At 33.5% G+C, this 13,116-nt stretch overlaps 1 protein-coding gene across 1 annotated transcript; it reads right to left on the minus strand.

The window, feature by feature from the left end:
* Nucleotides 1–813: 813 nt before the first annotated feature.
* Nucleotides 814–1,723, minus strand: LOC120159533 (zinc-finger homeodomain protein 4-like). Its single transcript, XM_039170111.1, has one exon. The coding sequence runs from the start codon at nucleotides 1,681–1,683 to the stop codon at nucleotides 814–816; it is 870 nt and encodes a 289-aa protein (XP_039026042.1). The 5' UTR covers nucleotides 1,684–1,723.
* Nucleotides 1,724–13,116: the final 11,393 nt, after the last annotated feature.

A 13,116-nucleotide genomic window follows, 5' to 3' on the forward strand; every position in this document is an offset into this window, starting at 1 on the left:
TTTTATAAAAAGTATGGACACTTTCAATATAATATAATGTAATAGGTAAATTTGCAATGCTATCGGTATAAATATACTGGTTTACTTATAAAATAGGTAAATATAAGCGCTACCTATTACATTATATAAGCGTTACCTAGTATGTTATTGTACTTTATAATATTTCCGGTTAAATAATATAACATAACCGGTCTAAATTTTAACCGGTCACTTGTTTAACCGGTCACGCCGTATATTAGCCGTTTTTTAGGCGCCGCACCGCAGAACGACCCTGCAGAAAGAGAATCCAAGTTTTCTGGCAAAATATGGAAGCTCTGATTGATGAGATACTGTTACTGTGACATATATTTTCGGACAAGCAAACATTAATTATTCGATCTTCTTCTTCTTCCTAGATTCTGAAACCAAACAAACATGTTTCTTCGTTTTCTTTCTCTAAATTCAGAGGAAATAAATAAATAAAGTTACTTTTTCGGAGTTCAGACCACCAGACTTGGATGGTAGATAGTGTTGCATAACACGTAAAACAAGGTAAGCTCTCTTCCTCAACATTATATTGTAAGAAAATTATACAATATTATATTAAGAAAACTGATAAATTATATCCATTTATGTTATACAGTGCATGCATGCATGGATATTTTCAAAAACATCAGTCCAAATTAATTACTAATGTTAACTGAAACTCGCCTGAGAAAACGTTTTTTAATTAGCCCGATCTAGCACAGCCATTGAAGAAGCGAAAATCAAACCAGATGAGATGAGCTAAATGGAAATGAAACACGAATTATACTAAGAAAAGACTGAGGATCATCATGCAGCGGTGGTGGTGGGGACGGCGGCGGTGGTGGGATTTGATGGGTTTTGCTTGGCTAGATTGTGCTTGTTGTTGTGCATCCAGACCTTGAGGACTCTTCTCTTGACACCAATCTCTTGGCAGAACTGTTGCACCACTGATTCTTCTTGCTTTTGGATTTTCCACCCAACTTTTTCGGCAAAGTTGAGCATTTTGTCCTTCTGTTCCTGTGTGAACTTGGTCCTAAACCTTTTCTTCATGAGTTGTAGAGGCCTGTTTCCGACTACCCAATCACCGTCTTCCGGCTGCTCATCGGACTCTGAAGGGAGGGAGACCATGTTGCAGGACATTATCATTTGGTGGGGCGTTGGTGCTGCTGATCTCGAGTGTATGAGAGTACCTGTAGGGTACCCTAGAGCCTCAGGTGCTAGGATACTCTTGTGGTGGTGACCCAAGAGGAGTTTTCTCCCAACTCTGCCGCTCACACCGTGCAACGGGTAACAATCAAATGAGGGCTCGCCTTGCACTTCTTTTCTGTGGAAGTTCCTATGGCAGTTACAAGCGGAGCAAGTCAGTGCTTCGACGGTACCCTCTTCACCACTCGGCGTGAACTCGCCGCACCCATCGGTGGCATTTCCTCCCATGGCAGCCGCATGGTTCTTCATACACTCACGGTACCTCACCGGTTTCATGTAGGGCACATGGTCTTCCATCGACAAGGAGGAAGGGCCATTGGAAAGGACTTGGGGTGCTGATGAAGGTATGATATGGTTATGGGGTGGAACATGATCATGATGTATCATATGCCCATGCCCATGCCCATGTCCCCCACCATATGTACTGTTCAAAGGAATTGGGATCTCCCCTTCTTGACTGGAAAGTTCCATTTCTAGGTAATATATACTACTATTTTATTAGGGATAATAGACCTAATTCCTAGGAGTGTGCTCTTAATACTTGGCACTGAATCTGAGAAACCCTTGTTTCATGAATACCCAAATCCCATAATAAAAACTTAATAAAGAAAAGGAGACAAAGGAGAAGGATGACCCACTAAAATGTCCATAATAGGTCAACTGGTAAAAGAAGAGAAAGAAGCAAATTCAAAATGCAAGGTAAGAGCTAAAACACCAATATAATAGTGTTCCAAAGTGAGGGCAAGTGTGTTGACTCGGTGTAGGTCTCCCCAAGGAAAGGAGTAATCAGTGTGACTCAGTATAGTAATACAACAACTTGTTAAGAAAATTAAGAAGAAAAGGGTGGTGAAGAAGAGAGGGTGTTTGGGAATAGAGAAGGAGGAATAAACAGGTGCTTATAGGGTATACCACAATGGAATGAATGAGAGAGAGAAACATTCACACACAAACATTATATAAATTATTAATACCATAAATCCAAACAATTTAATTACTGAACTTTGATAAATATACATTTTTTATATTTTAATTTCATATTAAACTTTTATTTAATATCTCTGGTTATGTATCTAAATTATGGAGGATTATATGTTGAGTCGTATAAGGTATTTAGTCTATCTCAATCTGATTTAAAATATTTTTTTATTTAGATCAGATTCAATTTAAATTTTAAAAAGTGTTATCTGATCTGACTCGTATTTTGAGGTCAAAATTTACATTTAATCTGATTCAACTCGATCTATATATATTTAAATTTTAGATAAAATAAAGACCTAACTGAGAAAATAATATATAAAAGAGATACTATTATTTATTCCCTAAATATATAATGAATAATTATAATATTATCTCGGGTAGAGTTTTTTCACTTTAAATTTAAATCCAAATTGACTCAAATTTTAATTTTGAAAGAAAAAAATATGACCCAACTCAATCTAATCAGGTCAAATTAAAATTCATCGAGTCCGAGTTAAATACTCATCCATAATCTAAACTTGGTCTCAAAGTTGAATTTAGTACTTTAACTTCGTATGATCTAAATAAATATTTAAATGTGTCATTCTCATTAAAATCAATTCATGAAATTTCATTTAATAGTTCATCGTAAGTGTTACTTTATAATTAAAATAAAATTCAAATATCAATTTAAATTAATAAATCAAATTTAAGTATTTAATTAAACTTTACTATATATATATAAATATATATTTAAATAATAAAATACACATCAAATTAAATCTTAAAACAAAATTGAAGTATAAAAATATATATTTACCTTAATTTTTTTCGTACAATGAATCTTAAATGGTCGATGATGCTCATGTTATCCCATCATGTTGGTAGTTCAGCAGAAGCAAATCATTTGCATATGAACAACGCTTAGCTGATTATAATCGACTGTAACTGTACCCTTACACGTGGCATTAGCTGAATGGAGCAGTTGCTAGTTAGTTAGTAATCTGTTAGCCACAGCTGCACCTACAATGTATAAATTGAATATGATTCAGTAATGAAAAGCAAGCTTTTCAGAATACAATTTTTTGTTTGTGTTTTCACTATTTCAACATGGTATCTCTCGCCAAAGATCTTGGGATCTTTCTTTTCGCTGCTTGAAGTCTCTCTCTAATGGAGTTTCATGCTACTGCAAAATCGTTCTCTCACAAGAAAGTCAGTATCATTCTTGATGAGACGAACCTTCTCCTTTGGAAACAACAGATTCTGCTCACAATTCGGAGCCATCGCTTAGAACGATTCCTTACTGGTGCTATGGCAACTCCACCTGAAACGGTTCTTGATGATGATGGCGTAACACGGGTCAATGAAGCCTATGAATATTTTATAGCACATGATAGTGCTATTGCCTCCTGGTTATTGTCCTCGATCAGCAATCATCTTCTTCCTCAGTTTGTTATAGTTGAAACTGCGACGGCCGTGTGGACCACTGTTCTGCAATTTTTCGCCAACCGCTCCACAACGGCTGTGATGAGTCTCCACTATAAATTGCAGTCCTTACATAAATGGGGTGACTCTATGCGTACATACGTTACTCGAGTGAAAGAGGTTTGCGATGCCTTAGCCTCTTGTGGCAGTGTTGTACCTCAAGTCGAGCACATTGCAAGCATTCTCAAAGGGCTTCCACGTGAATACCAGCCCTTCATGGCAGTTATAACCTCAATGAGAGAGTCTTTGTCCTTAGATAGCATCTACACCATGCTTCTTGATGCAGAAACACAGCTCGCCAGGTTTGAAGATCACCTGGATGCTTTACCAATGAGTGTCAATATTACTCAAGGAGAAATTCGCAACTCAACAAGTTTCAATTCAGGTTACTATTCAAGGTCTGGAGCTCAAACTGGTGGTAGAGGACGTGGTAGATAAAAAGTGCAATGCCAACTCTGTGGAAAAATAGGTCATCTTGTAGATTGGTGCTGGCACAGGTTTGATAAAGATTTTTCATGTGTAACTACAACAAGTCGTGGATCCAATCAGTCAGATCGTCGAACAGCTTCTTCAACATTCAATTCGTCCTCTGATACTGGATGTGAATTTTGTGCCAATCATAAGTTTAGCTCATCTATGGCTGATCAACCACAAGAGAATACCTTCTCCTTGTCCTCGGATCGCTGGGTGGTTGACACCGGTGCCACACACCACGTGACCTCAGACACTAACAATGTCATGAGTCCAGCGAAATTTCTTGGCCCAGGTAAACTTCTTGTTGGTAATGGCATGCCACTCGATGTAAACCTGGTTGGTCACTCTCACATTAATTCTTCCTCACGCATGTTGTATCTTAAAGATTTGCTGCATGTTCCGCAAATAACTAAGAACTTAATCTCTGTTTCTAAGCTTGCCAGGGACAACAACATATTTTTAGAATTTCATGCAAAGAGTTGTTGTGTGCGTGATGAAGCAACCAGTGATATTTTACTTCAAGGAGAGCAACATGGAGGCTTATACTCGTTCACTATGGACAACAGTTCGTTAGGAGTTAATCTCACAGAAGTTAATAACTATTCAACTTCTTCCTCGACAGAAAACCTCTGGCATAGGCGCCTTGGTCATCCAGCAGCTGAAACATTAGTCAAACTAGCTAATGAAATAGGCGTTAAGGTGAATTCCAATGTAAATAAGCTTTGTATAGCTTGTCATATGGGAAAAAGCCATAGGCTACCCTTTACTTACTCAAATACATCATCTACTGCTCTTTTTGATCTTGTATACTCGAATTTATGGGACCTGCTCATGAGCAGTCAAATGGCTTTCATTTCTACGTTTCATTTGTAGATGCGTTCACAAGGCACACTTGGATTTATTTGTTAAAGAGTAAGGATGAAGCAGTGTTGGCTTTTCGAATGTTTCAAAAAATTATAGCAAATCAGTTTGGTACTTCAATCAAAGCTCTACAAACTGATTGGGGAGGTTAATTTCGATCTCTAAGGAATCACACATCGCTTGACATGTCCACACACCTCCGAGCAAAACGGAGTCGTTGAAAGGAAGCATCGACATGTCATAGAACTAGCACTTGTTTTGCTCGCCCAGGCATCACTGCCAGTGAAATACTGGTTCTATGTTGTTGTTTCAGCAGTTTATCTAATAAATAGACTCCCTACTAAAGTTCTACATGGAATATCACCCTTTGAGAAGCTGTATAAAAAGAAACCAGACTACTCCATGACGAGAGTCTTTGGTTGTCAATGCTTCCCTCACCTCAGACCGTTTCAAAAGCACAAACTCTCATTCAGATCTCAATCCTGCACCTACCTGGGAATCAGTCCTCGACACAAAGGATTTAAGTGTTTGGCGTCTGATGGAAGAGTTTATGTTTCCAGACACATTGTGTTTAATGAATTTATATTTCCTTTTGCAGGTCGAGAAAATTGTAACTTCTATATACCTACACACTCAAGCACTCGCTCATCCCAACCTCTTCGAGTTGTTGCAGATGTAAGGAGTACAAGGCTTCAAAGCACACATGATAGTCCAGACAATTTAATACAAACTTCTATGAACAGCGAGTCTGAAGGTACTTCAAACAATGTTGCATCGGGGAATGTTGAATCGACTGAATCCAATGATATGGTTGCTACTACTGATCATGATCACAGTGCTCGTGAACACACAGATGTTGCTCCCGAATCCAGTAGCACTGAATTTCCATTGGATCCTGGCAATGGCACTGGTGAGCCCACCTCTGCTAGCATCAACCCCGATAATGCTTCAGAATTAAATGGTGCTGGACCTCCATCACGAATTCACCCCATGTTGACGCGCAGTAGGTGTGGCATCTTTAAGCCCAAAGTCTTCTTAGCTACTGAGAATGATGATATCCCTACCACCATAACAACTGCACTTCGATCCCCTCATTGGACTGCTGCAGTGAATGAAGAATATAATGCATTACTAAAGAATGGTACTTGGTTACTTGTTAAACTACCAGAAGGGAGAACTACAATTGGATGCAAATGGATTTTTCGCATTAAAAAAATCCAGATGGGACTGTTATTCGATATAAGGCTCGATTAGTCGCTCAGGGGTTCTCAGACTCCTGGTTATGATTTTCGAGATACGTTCAGCCCAGTGGTTTGATTCTCAACGTTCAATACTGTTCTAGCAGTTGCTATTTCCAGAAGATGGGAGCTTCGACACGTTGATATAAACAACGCGTTTCTTAATGGAGATCTCAGTGAGGATGTTTATATGCGTCGACCTCCTGGTTTCGAACAGTTTGATATGGATGGAAAGCCCTTTGTTTGCAAGCTTCAAAAGGAATTATACGGTCTTCGACAAGCTCCTCGCAATTGGCACGAGAAACTCAAAGATAACCTACTACAAATGGGGTTTATAATTTCTCGAGCTGACCCTTCGCTGTTCGTAAAGAATTCTCATAAAGGACAAGTCTAAAAACTGGTGTATGTAGACGACATAGTTGTCACTGGTCAGCGTCAAACTTAATTCAAGAAGCAGTGTCCACGCTACAAGAACATTTTTCACTCAAGGACCTGGGAGAGTTGAGCTTCTTCCTAGGCATTGAAGTCAAACGTAAAAATGGTTCAATCCTCTTGAGTCAAAAGAAGTATGTACTCGAACTACTAGAGAAAACAGGGATATTGACAGCTACTGGATGTGTCACACATATGGTGGTTTCATCTAAACTTTCTCATGAAGCAGGTGATCTTCTAAGCAATGCTAGTGACTATAGAAGTATTGTGGGATCACTCTTATATGTTTGTCATACACGACCGGACATATCGTTTAGTGTGGCTCAAGCTGCCCAGTTTATGCAAGCTCCACGTGAAGTTCATTATGTTGCAGTAAAACGGATACTTCGGTACCTCGGTGCAACGCTGAACTATGGCTTGTTGTTTTCGCCTATTGATAGTGGATTGAATGTGGTTGCCTTTGCTGATGCGGATTGGGGAGCCAACATCGATGATCGAAGGTCTATAACTGGATATGGAGTCTTCTTAGGTAAATGCTTGGTTACCTGGTGCTCTAAGAAACAAAAGAAAGTCTCCCGGTCCACTATGGAAGCTGAGTATAAAAGTGTGGCGGATGTAGCAGCTGATATAACATGGATAAATGCACTCCTAACTGATTTCGACATTCAGCAGGGTCGTGAACCGATTATCTGGTGTGATAACACCAGTGCAGTGGCCTTGAGCGCTAATCCCGTGTACCATGCACAGTCCAAGCACATGGACCTGGACATCCATTTCATTCGTGAGAAAGTAGCAGCTGGCCAGCTGTGTGTAAGCTATGTTTGGGCAATGCACCAAACTGCTGATGGGTTCACTAAGCCACATGCTCGAGCTGCCTTTGAAGAATTCAGGTCCAAAGTATGTGTTAGTGTTTTTTAACAAAGAAGACAAGAAGAGGTAGGGAGAATGTTGGCAATTCAGCAGAAGCAAAACATTTGCATATGAACAACGCTTAGCTGGTTATAATCGATTGTAACTGTACCCTTACACGTGGCATTAGCTGAATGGAGCAGTTGCTAGTTAGTTAGTAATCTGTTAGTGAATCTGTTAGCCACAGCTGCACCTACAATGTATAAATTGAATATGATTCAGTAATGAAAAGCAAGCTTTTCAGAATACAATTTTTTGTTTGTGTTTTCACTATTTCAACACATCATATATATAAATTCGAACCCCTGTATACGGCTTAAAAATATAAATATCTACCTACTTAATAAAATATACATTGGAGCACAAGCATAAGCCAGCACCAAGCTTTGTCTAATCCCATGCTGCAAAAAATGATACTATGGTTCTCAAATTTAGCATTTACTTGTGCACTACTCTTACTTTCCTCTTTTTATTTTTCACTATAAAATATATATGTATATTGTAAAATTAGGGTTTAAGTTAACTTTTGTTATTTAGTTTTAGAAATGAATAATTAAATAAAGTCTCCGAATATTGTGGAATTTATTGGAGGCGTCATGTTTATCATGTGAATTATTTATTATTAGGAATTAGGGATGGCAAAAAAAATTGAATCCGACGGGAAAAATCGAAAATTGAATTAAACGGGTCGGGTTCGGGGATGATAAACGGGGACGGGGACGGGAAAAACCGAATGTTTTAAACGGGGATGGGTTTGGTATTTTTCGCCCCGATTACCCGAATACCCGGCCCGATAAATATTAAAAATAATTATTATATATATATAATATTAATAAATTTAATTTAAATTAAATATATATATATATATATATATATAATATCTATATATTTAATTTAAATATATATACCTGTCCCGATACTCATTTAAATAATCGTTTATGCTAAACGGGATACCCATTTCCCCGTGGTTTTCTCCGATTACCCAATGGGGATCCCCGTTTAATTCCCTGCGGTTTTTTAAGCGGTGACGGGTATGTAATTTTTAAACAGGGACGGGGGACCAATCCCCGGCCCGAACCCGCCCCGTTGCCATCCCTATGATAGGAATCCTACTTTGCATTTTTTATATGATAAAAATTTAAATATTAATATAATTAAATACCCTATATATTAATAAATATTGAGAATAGATGACAGTATATTACATTTTTTAAGAAATTAAAAGAATAATAAAAATTTTGGGTTGTAGACAATTATGATAATTATTTTAAAAGATAAATGAAAAATAATGTTATGCAAAGTCGTTTTCAAGTTATTATAATTTTGTCAGAATCATTATATGTTTAAGCAATTTGTTTTTAATATAAGAATTATTGATAATTGAATTTATCAATTGACCTCAATAATAAAAATGAATATTATTTATTTTAAAGTTTTAAAGTTAGATAATTATGTTTGTAAAATATGTGTATATTATTAATTATTTATTTTTTTAAATTAATAATATTTCTTAACCATCGTATACGATTAAAAAGTTACTGAAAATTGTTGATGATTTTAGTAGGTTTTCAAACGACCATTAAAGGTTGTCCTATCGTTCATATTTATCGATTAGAGGTTGCCTTCGTCACTGTATGCCCTTTTGTTGTCCAATTAGGGTCACATGTCGACTTGAAGTCGTCGGAATTTATGTATAATTTTGATAAAATCATCAACTATGTATAGAGATAAATTAAAGGAGTTGACGGAGCTGTTGTTCCTTTAAATTTTTTATGTTTTTATACAATTTAAATATTTGTTATATTTTCTATCGATAATTTTTTTTCCGTAAAATTTTATAAATTCATCTTTTTAACATAAAATTATATATCCATACTTAATTACATATGATTTTTAAATTCAAAAACAACTTTTTTTTTTCAAGCAACACACGTTCATTTAGTGAAACCATTAACAGATGACTACATGAGGATGGTTTTATCTTGTACTAGTAACTTTAACCTATTTTCTTAAATAATTATTTAACATCTCTAATTTATTTATTTATTTATTTTATTATTTCCTGTGTTAATTTGAGATGCAAAGTTTTTTTTTCCTATTTATTCCCACACTTTATCCTAATTCTTCAATATTTTTCTTTTCTCGTCTCTTGTACTCACTCACTTCTTCTTTCTTCTTTCTTCTTTTCATTCGGCAACCACATCCCATCCAAGCATCCATTAATTAGTATTTTAAAATACGAAATTAAATGTGAGGTGGTGGGGAGGGTCCACGAGAATAAATGGGTGAAGCTTCGTCACAAATTTCAAGGCCAAATTTATCTTTCCTTTAGGGAGGAGTGGAAAACATCCATCCATCAATCCCAATCACTGACACCCCTGATTCTGTATGAATCATTCATTTACTGCTTTCATTTTTCCTTTTCTTTTTATATATGAAAACCATGTTTATTATGATATCTAACAAAAATCAGTTTAATATAAGACTTAAAAAAGATATTATAAAAAATATTAATATTTTTTTATTATTTTTGATAAAATACTATCTAAAATATTTTTTATGCCGAAAATATTAATATCATAAATATTCAGTATAGGTAGCGGAATTAATATTTTCAGTAAAAAATAATATTTTAGATAACACTTTATTTAATATTAAAAAAATATTAATATTTCCGATAACGTCTTTCTTCAGCCTTATATTAAACTACCATAAGACATCATTTCTTAATTTTCCTTTATAAACCTAATAATTAGTGTCAAAACCATAAATTCAAGAATTAAGGTCTATAGTTTTAGGCGATTTTCCCGAAAAAACACCTTAAAAAGATTTTATTCCCTGTCAGACATCGTTCAAAATTTATTTCTCGATCTAACACCCTTTGCAGGAAGGAGCGACCCCTGCATCGCGCCTTACGCTAATCCGGCGCCACGTGTGGTAAGGCACGCCCCATGCAACGTGCCTTGTGAAACGTGTAAAAAATTCTAGTGCTAATTTTATAAATATTTTTAAAATGATGCCAAATATGTATTTAATTTCTATTATGGTGATATTTGTATAAAAACGTAAACCTTATTTATTTATTTTTTGTTTTTAAAAAAAAACTTTAATCTTTAAATATTCTTTTATAAATTATTTTATAAAACAAATTTTGATTTCGCATAAAATTACACAATACGTATAATTTAATATAGGAAAACTTTGAGGTTAATTATTTTAAAATATGAATAATTTTATAAAAGTTTTATAACTAGTATTTCTTTTACAAAATGATGATGGTAATAAATATTTTATAATTTAAAAAATTATCAATTTCATATATTTTTAAAAAATTTATTGACTTTTAAAATTAATTGTTTAAATATAAAAAATATTAAAATAAACTTTTAATTACAATTGACTTTTGCAATAAAAGTCACTTTACTCTTGATTTTTTTGTGTGTGCACGTGGACAACTATATTCAACAGAAAAGAATTGAAAAAGAAAGGATCTCATCACGGGAGAAAATGATAAGACAAAACAATTTTTGTGAAGATTGAGTAGAAAAGATCAACTCTTTGATCCGATGTTTATTCATGGTACAATTGAGTTGATATTTAGACAGGAGTTAGATAATTTTTGAGTTATTAACTTTGTACGATCGAATTTTCACTCGATTACTGTAGCTGTCCACACCTACGACTTTTTAATGATCATAAACTTAACTTTGGTATTGAGAATAGAGTATTTTAAAATTAATTGTTTAAAAATATTAAAATATTAAAATAAACTTTTAATTACAATTGAGTGATCTAATAAATTATTATTCATTAATTATTATTTTTTAACAACAATTAATATTATTTATTCATTTTTAATAAAATTAAAATATAATATTTATTTTATATTTTTAAAAATTAATATTAGAAAGAATATTTTAAATAAAGATGTAATGTTTTTTTAGCTTTTCATCATATTTTTATTGAATTTTATTCACTTTTAATTCTTTTTATAGCAATTTTATTTTTATTTTTAAAAATGAATAATAATTCATTTGATCTCTCAAATATAATTAAATGTTTATTTTAATATTTTTATATTTTTAAACAATTAATTTTAAAAGTCAATAAACATTATTATCTATTGTTAAAAATAATATCACATAAAAAATAAATATATAAAGTTGCCGTTTTTACATGTTTCACAAGACGCGTTTCGGGGGCGCACCTTACCCCACGTGGCGTAAGCCGTCGTGCATGGGCCGCACCTTCATGCCAAGAGTGTTAGATCGGAAAATAAAATCTGAATGGTGCCTGACAGGGAATAAAAACTTTTTAGGGTTATTTTTCTGGGAAAATCGTCATAGTTTTAATATTTTTTTCTTAAAAATAATGAATTTGCAAATTCTTTTTAATTTTTTCTTAATATATAAAAAAATTAATTATTTTTTCAAAATAATAGAATAGCCCCTACTATTAATTAGTATTTATATTTGAATCAAATCAATAATTAATAGTTAAAAGAAGTACTGTTATCTATTGAGATTCTTGATTCGAATAACTACATCTATAGAATTTATACATCGTCAATTGTTAAAAAATTATGAATAAATACTACATTATAATCACATAAACTATTTAAAAAATAGATCAAAGCAATAATTTCAAATTTAAAATATGAGATTCTTTTAAAATATCTATAAGTATCATAATTGAAATATTCATTTTATTATATTTTAGATATGACGTAGACTTATATGAAATTGAATACCGTGACAAATAAAATTTATTAAATAATTTGAAATGATTACTCAATAATATATACAGGGCGGATGTACGTGGGTCTTTAGGGGAGTCATTATACTCTCATTATTTTGAGGAAAAATATTTAATTTAATTTAATTTGTTAATGAAAACAGGAAAAAAGTAAAAAAATTTGCATACCCAAAATTTTTAGAATATGAACATTAAAATTTTGAATCCCCAATTTTTAATTTATATATCTGCCACTAAATATATATTCAAAAAATTCAGTAATTTATAATGCACACAGTCTATAAACATAATAGTTTGAACATGAAATCTCTAAATAAAACTATATTCTTTTTACTATCAAATTCATTCAAATAATTTTTAATATTAGAAAATAAATGTGGATGAGAATATATGTTGTCATGATGTTTTCATTTGCTTTCTATGGAGTTAGGAGGATTAAGCATAAATCAAATTCTCGAAGTGATCGATTCATTAGAATATACCTATCCCTTGACCCTCACATGCATGTTCTTTTGTATAATATAATAATAGATTAAAAAGCAAGGAGCTTAGCTTATTAGAATATGGTCAAGGGAGAAAATTGTCTTCAATTCAAACAACACAACATAAAGTTGTCCTTCACATTAATTTTCGGATAAATTATACGTTTAGTTTCTAAACTATTTATTTAATTCTATTTTAGTACCCTGACTTTATTTCGTTTCAAAATCATACCGACGTTTAGTTTGAGTTTCATTTTAATATCCCGCCTTTAAAAACTTAACGGTGATGTTGACATGTAACCGTAAGATAA

This window comes from Hibiscus syriacus, unplaced genomic scaffold, assembly GCF_006381635.1.
Source record: "Hibiscus syriacus cultivar Baekdansim isolate YM2019G1 unplaced genomic scaffold, ASM638163v2 tig00111366_pilon, whole genome shotgun sequence".
NCBI lineage: Eukaryota > Viridiplantae > Streptophyta > Magnoliopsida > Malvales > Malvaceae > Hibiscus > Hibiscus syriacus.